This window comes from Linepithema humile, chromosome 6 (assembly GCF_040581485.1).
Source record: "Linepithema humile isolate Giens D197 chromosome 6, Lhum_UNIL_v1.0, whole genome shotgun sequence".
In the NCBI taxonomy this organism is placed as follows: domain Eukaryota; kingdom Metazoa; phylum Arthropoda; class Insecta; order Hymenoptera; family Formicidae; genus Linepithema; species Linepithema humile.
Window position 1 is genome coordinate 23,460,538 of NC_090133.1, and position 6,458 is coordinate 23,466,995.

Consider the following 6,458-nt stretch of genomic DNA (forward strand, 5'->3'; position numbering starts at 1 on the left):
CATCCTGGTAAAAGTATATGTTACGTAAATTGCATTAGTAAGAATTATTTACAGTTTTAACGAATAATATTATAAAAAAATTTGCGTGTAGACTGTCATTTTATGTGTATGCGTTATGTTAATAACGTCTTTTAATGATTCAATAATTAACAAGGATATTAAGCTTTTCTCGACTTTGATGAAGAAATAAATGTTATTCCGCTTCTGTTGGTGTGTGAGACAAGTGCAATGAATTGGTGTATGCTGGTATGTTATGAGTGCTTATTAAGACATATATCCGGCTTTCAATACCAGTTTGTACTGACAATTTTTTTCTCCTTTTTTTCTTCATCAGAAATATAAAAGAGAAAGTTACAATGGCCCAATGCAGCTAAAAACTTATAAGTATATATATTTATCGGAAATCATTAAATTAATTATTATTGTAGTTGTAAAATTTCATGTGCACGCGCATATATAAATATTTTTATAATATTAATGAATAAAACAAAAAAGCTTTCGCTCTTACATTACAGACAATACATAGAAATTACGTGTATTACGTGATGCAAATATATTAATTGTTAATTTAAAAAAACAATGCATTTTTCGCTGTACTCTGTATATAATATTAAATGCTGCTCAAAGATTGAAGTTTTAGCCGGAATTACTTGTACCACATTCGATCCATAAAGGTCATTCGGAGGTGCGCTTGCGCTTTCCGGAGCTTTTAGCACCTGCGCTTTAGAAGTCGTGCACAAGCCGAGTCTTCGACGCGTTTTGTTTGCCTCCTGGTCTTGGACAGGATCTGACAGGATCAACAACGAGCTATGAAGGTATCCTGAAAATCAACGCCTTTCTGAGATGAGTTTCTCACCTTTCAAGCTAATCTGATGTACGTTAATTTCTGGGAGAGAAACTCCATGAAGTAACGTGGACTCAGTCTTGAACAAGGTCTGGAAAATTAAACAAACATAAAATCATTATTTAGAAATTAATGCAAATTACAGAATAAACTAAGAAATATCGAATATTTTTACAGATATTTTAACAAATATTTTTACAGATGACGCTCGCGATTCGACTTAGCGATATATTACTCTGTCTCTTTTTAATTCCCGGTGTAATAAAATGTTACAACGTTCCTTGCACATTCAACACTATGTGCATGTGTTGGGTCCAAGATGACGATGACGATTTTACAAAAATGGATATCAGCTGCATGGGAGTTCCATTCGCACGATTTCCAGGTACATAGAAATTTATTGTCAGCATTAAAACTTGTTAGATAAATTATATTTCTTTTATAATTATTTTGTTACAAAAATATAGATAATATTTTATACTTTTTCATTAAAAATATACAGCATTATTTTATAGATAAGTTTACTTTTTTCTTTATAATATTGCCGATGTTTTGATCTACAAATTAGTATAAATTTTGAAAATAATTAAATAAATAAAGTAAAACTTACAAATATTTTAGATGTATCGGTGAGTTATGTGGCTCAATTGGATATCGCTGGCTCCGGAATGCAAGTGTTGGACAACGACGCGCTTGCAAGTTCCGCAGGAGTCGAAGCTTTGGGACTGATGAGTAATCGATTATCCAGTATAGGTGACAAGTCACTGTTGTAAGTTTACTTTTTATTATTTGCAAAATATATGTATAAATAGAATATTTAGACTGATTTATATCTCATATATAGATTTTAAATAGTATTTAAAAAATACACGCAGATATCAAAATTTAATTTATAAAATAATTTTTTTACTGTAATTTTATATATATGTAGACAATTATTAATATCTTTAATATTTTTTTGTAAGAATTATTGCGGACAGTCTACGTTCACTGGATTTAAGCTACAACTCCCTCGAGGACGTGCCTTTCAAGGTTTTCCGCGATCTAAAAAAATTAAATTGGCTGAACATGCATAGGTATGTAATAAACGAATTTTACAATTTATTAATTGAGGTACTCTCTGATGAGAAAATTTGTTAACGATCAGTAATCATATAACATCATTGGACGGCGATTGGGGTCGCAGCAGAGAAACCTTGACGAATGCATTCTTTGGTGACAACTCGATCACTGAAGTACCCAGAATCTTTTCGAGTTTTGCTGCACTAGTATGGTTGAATCTAGACAGCAACAATATTGAGGAACTTCCCAAAGATTGTTTGCCACCGAATATGCACACCTTAAGTATTAACAATAATCTCTTGAAAGAATTCCCGCAATCTTTGGGAGGCCTGAAGGAGCTTACTTGGCTTTACATGCGAGGAAATGATCTCAAGTATTTGGAACTGCCAGATTTCCGCAGCTTCAGTTTGGAGCTGATCGACATTAGCGAGAATTCCATCGAGCGGATAAAAACACCCACCTTGAGCAATCGCACTTTGAAGGTGCGAGACTTTAATCTCGCCGGGAACAAGCTGACTTCTTTGCCGAGCAAAATGTTTGATCGTCTTGAAATCAGAAGAATCCACTTGTCATCGAACAATATCAGATATGTTGACAACAAAGCCTTCTTCGGTCTGGAAGACAGTCTCGAATATTTAAATCTAGAGAACAACGATTTATCGGCGGTACCAAAGGCTGTCAGTCAGTTGAGGACATTGTCGTACCTTTATTTGGCTAATAATGAGATCAGAAATATCTCCGGTGAGGCTTTTCAAGAATTTGCGGAGTATCTGAAAGCTGTCTCTCTTGCGACTAACAATTTAGATGCAGTACCTGTGGCTGCTTTGTCCAGGTATTTTTGACATTTTTATATAACATAAATTTTTTTATTATTTTTTATTATTTTTAAAATAAAAAATTTGTAAATGTAATATTTATAGAATTTCAACTTTGAACGCAAAAATCAGTAGCAAGATAATAAGTGTGTGTTCCGTGACAGTTATATGATAGATTGTAAAGGTTAAAATAAATTATATAGCGCAGAATATAAACTACTAATATAAGATCTTAATAGAATAAGAAGAAAGTTTGATGCAACATATTTGATGATCATTTTTCGAAACAGATGCCAGAGGCTACTGCATCTGAATCTCGGCTACAATAAGATCTCTCACGTTGAGCCAGGTGATTTCGAGTGGGCCGAGGACCTTGAGATCCTATTGCTCAGAAACAACATCCTGACGAAACTGAAAGCTGAGACCTTCAAGGGAGCCGGTGCGTTATTCGTAAATTCTGTTGCGAAAGTACATGATACGAAATCAACAACATATGTCATAGTCAATGATTCAGATTAATTATTTACACTGTTTGTATTATATTTTTCATTATAATTTAATTTTCTGATATTTATAATAATGAAAAAAACGATAAAGTTCTTCGTATGAGTATTTTAAATATATATAAATTTTTTTAGGCAAATTAAAGGAACTCAGCTTGTCCTTTAATCACTTAATGGAACTCGATGATGACTGCTTCGTTGGTATCGAAGAAAGTCTGGATATTCTTGAACTAAGCTTCGCCTTCGCTACAGACATTTTTCCTCAGCGTGCGCTCAGACCGCTCTTAAATCTTCGATGGCTGGTTTTGGACAACAATAATTTCCAGACAATCGAGGCGACAGCTTTTTATTCTTTTCAACAACTGCGTTATATTAACATGGAATCAAACCGGTTACATTATTTGCCCGAACGAATATTTCTCTCAAGCGTACATCCGGAGTTGAGGGATGTCAAATTGGGATACAACTTCTTGGAAACGATTCCGGAATCGAGTTTTCATAATCTAACCGAGCTGTTGTCTCTCGATCTAACCGGCAATCGAATAAAAATCTTGGCATCTGGTTCCATCATGGACTGCCCAAAACTTGTCACCATATCATTAGCCTACAATAGAATACAAAAAATGGAGAGAAACGCTTTGTACGGCTTGTCTAGCTTGCGTTTCCTTCATTTGGAGTTCAACAAGCTGACTGCGCTGGATTTGGGCGCTATAGCAGAAATCGGCGGCCCCGATTTTGCTCTGAACGTCTCTTATAACGCGATAGCGTTCGTTGACTCGGGATCCACGATGAACAATCTCACTAGGCTGGATCTTGCATTTAATAACATAAGTCATTTATCCGCGGACACATTCTACGGCACGCCTGATTTGAAAAGCTTAAATCTGCAAAACAATTTTCTTGCAACGATCGATCCAGGTAAGAAAATACAATCTAAGTATCTGAAAATTAATTTTTTATAGCTATAACTTTTTTTATCGAAGATACAATTGATTTGAATTTATCTTTTAAATTACAAAATCAGCATTTCAATTTTCAGACAAAGAAATTCTTGCATAATATATATTGTTTTTTTTTTTCAGGAACATTTGCACTTCCTCATTTGGAAATTCTAGATCTAAGTGAGAACAAGATAGACACATTGCGCAAGCAATCTTTTCATGGTTTAGAGTCTCTCCAGCGGTTGGATCTTGGCGGAAACGAAATCATTCAGCTGTCGACTGAACAGTTTAGAAACTTGAAATGTCTGAGAATCCTGAATCTTTCGCGTAACAAAATTCGATCGTTACTAAGGGACGTTTTCGAGGGTACCAGATTGGAGATCCTTAATCTCAGTCATAATAAATTCACCGTTGTACCCTCGTTGTCATTCTTAGAAGTCGGGTATACCTTGAGGGATCTTAATATGGCGGAGAACTTCCTGGATCATCTCGACTCGACCGCTTTTCCGACTTCTCAACTGGTGTCTCTAAATCTTGCGCAAAATCGTCTGACCATCCTGCCGGATAATTCATTCGTCTCCCTGGGAAAGTTGCTGAGCCTGAACGTGTCGCAGAATATTCTTCAGGCGAATTTTAAGGAGCTGTTTCATTACTTGCCGGATCTTAGACAACTTTATCTGGCTAATTGCGGTCTAAGAAGCGTACCGTTACTACCATTGACGAATTTAAATATCTTAGATTTATCTTTCAACAATATCGACGAGACTACCGACAAGCAGTTTCAGTATTTAGAAGCGTTGAAAATCCTTTTACTGATAAACAACTCATTGACATCGATGCCCAGTGTCAGATTGAGCATCTTGAGGGAACTCGACGTTTCCGGCAATCCTATCGAGGTAAGATTAAAATTAAAGTGACCAACAAAGTGTTCATTCTGAGAGCGAAAAGACTGGAAGTGTCAATCACGTGTTCTACGCTTTTACAGGAGCTGACAAAGGAGAGCTTTCTGGGTTATCCGAGATTAGAAAAATTGAACGTGAGAAATTTAAATCGAACCAGATCAGTGGATAAGGATTGTCTTCGGCCCTTGAGATACTTAAAGTATCTGCGAATACAAACGTGGCCGCAGGCCGACGGATTTCATCTACGCCATTTGCTGTCCGGCTTGCCGCTTCGAACGGTCGAAATACAAGTGACGGAGCATTTGCTGAAGCATCAGATACAAAACGCCTTTACGAAACAACTGAGAGAGCTGACGATCACCGGAAGCGATCTTGAGTTAATTTCCTCCGAGGCATTCTCCACTATCGAAGGCGGAGAATTGATTCTGAGAATCAAGGACACACACGTCCAAAGGCTACAGTCGGATATTTTTCTGTCGCTGACGAAGAGATTGTCGCAGCTTACTCTGGACCTAAGGAACAATCATATCAATGAATTGAGCCCGTCAATAATTTACGGAAATCTCTCGTGGGAGACAGTGGGGACCAACATGGTGGCTGGTGAGTTTATAATAAAAATAGCTCGATGTGTTCTAATAAAATAATAAAATTGTGCAGCGTTATACAATGCTTTCTTCAATTAATTATTAATTATTATTGAAGAACAATACTTTTTCTTTAGGTGGACTACAGGTATCCGGAAACCCACTCGAATGCGACTGCGAGATCGCATGGCTGAGTCTGTGGCTGCGCAGGTGGCTCAGAGAGTCCCGGCAGATTCACACAGCGTCACAATCCGATGCTAGACAGCTGAGAACCATTGCTGGCCGAGCAGTGTGCACGGAGACGACTCCGTCTTACTCCTCCGACAAGGTCCTGTTGACACTCGGCACTCCGCATACTGCCTGCCAGGCATCCGCCCTTAGTTCGGGAAATTACGAACGACTGGCAACAGCCTGGCTGGCTCTCGTCAAATTCTTCATCCTCGTTTTTATTGTTAATTAACTGCGAGTTTGTATTACTGACGAATTTTCATGAGCCTAGTCTTCAAAGTTTAATGTGATTTTTTATGTAAGATTATTAGCAAAAAAATAATTAAAAATAATTACAAAAAAATATCTCTTGTTATTATTTTCGCAGTGAAAGATGAAAGAAAGACGTAGAAAGTAGAAAGAATGTACTTCCGCTTATTCCGAGAGATTTATCTTTATTTACAAATTCAATTATCATGATTTCGCTTGTGCTTTATACAGATGGCGAGGGTAAAAAATATGCGAAAATGGGATAAAAATCCTTAAGAAGTGGAGAGACAAAGAAATGTAGACAATAAGATATTCGTGAGATATAATGGG

The 6,458-nt window shown here is 36.6% G+C and overlaps 1 protein-coding gene across 1 annotated transcript; it reads left to right on the top strand.

Annotated features, from left to right (window-relative positions):
- Positions 1–619: 619 nt before the first annotated feature.
- LOC105677424 (chaoptin) lies at positions 620–6,164 on the top strand. The gene is made up of 10 exons (XM_012376024.2): positions 620–933; positions 1,046–1,229; positions 1,466–1,613; positions 1,810–1,920; positions 1,992–2,738; positions 3,012–3,160; positions 3,360–4,142; positions 4,307–5,061; positions 5,151–5,667; positions 5,789–6,164. The coding sequence occupies exons 2-10, from the start codon at positions 1,046–1,048 to the stop codon at positions 6,109–6,111; spliced, it is 3,717 nt and encodes a 1,238-aa protein (XP_012231447.1). The 5' UTR covers positions 620–933; the 3' UTR covers positions 6,112–6,164.
- The last annotated feature ends 294 nt before the right edge of the window (positions 6,165–6,458 follow it).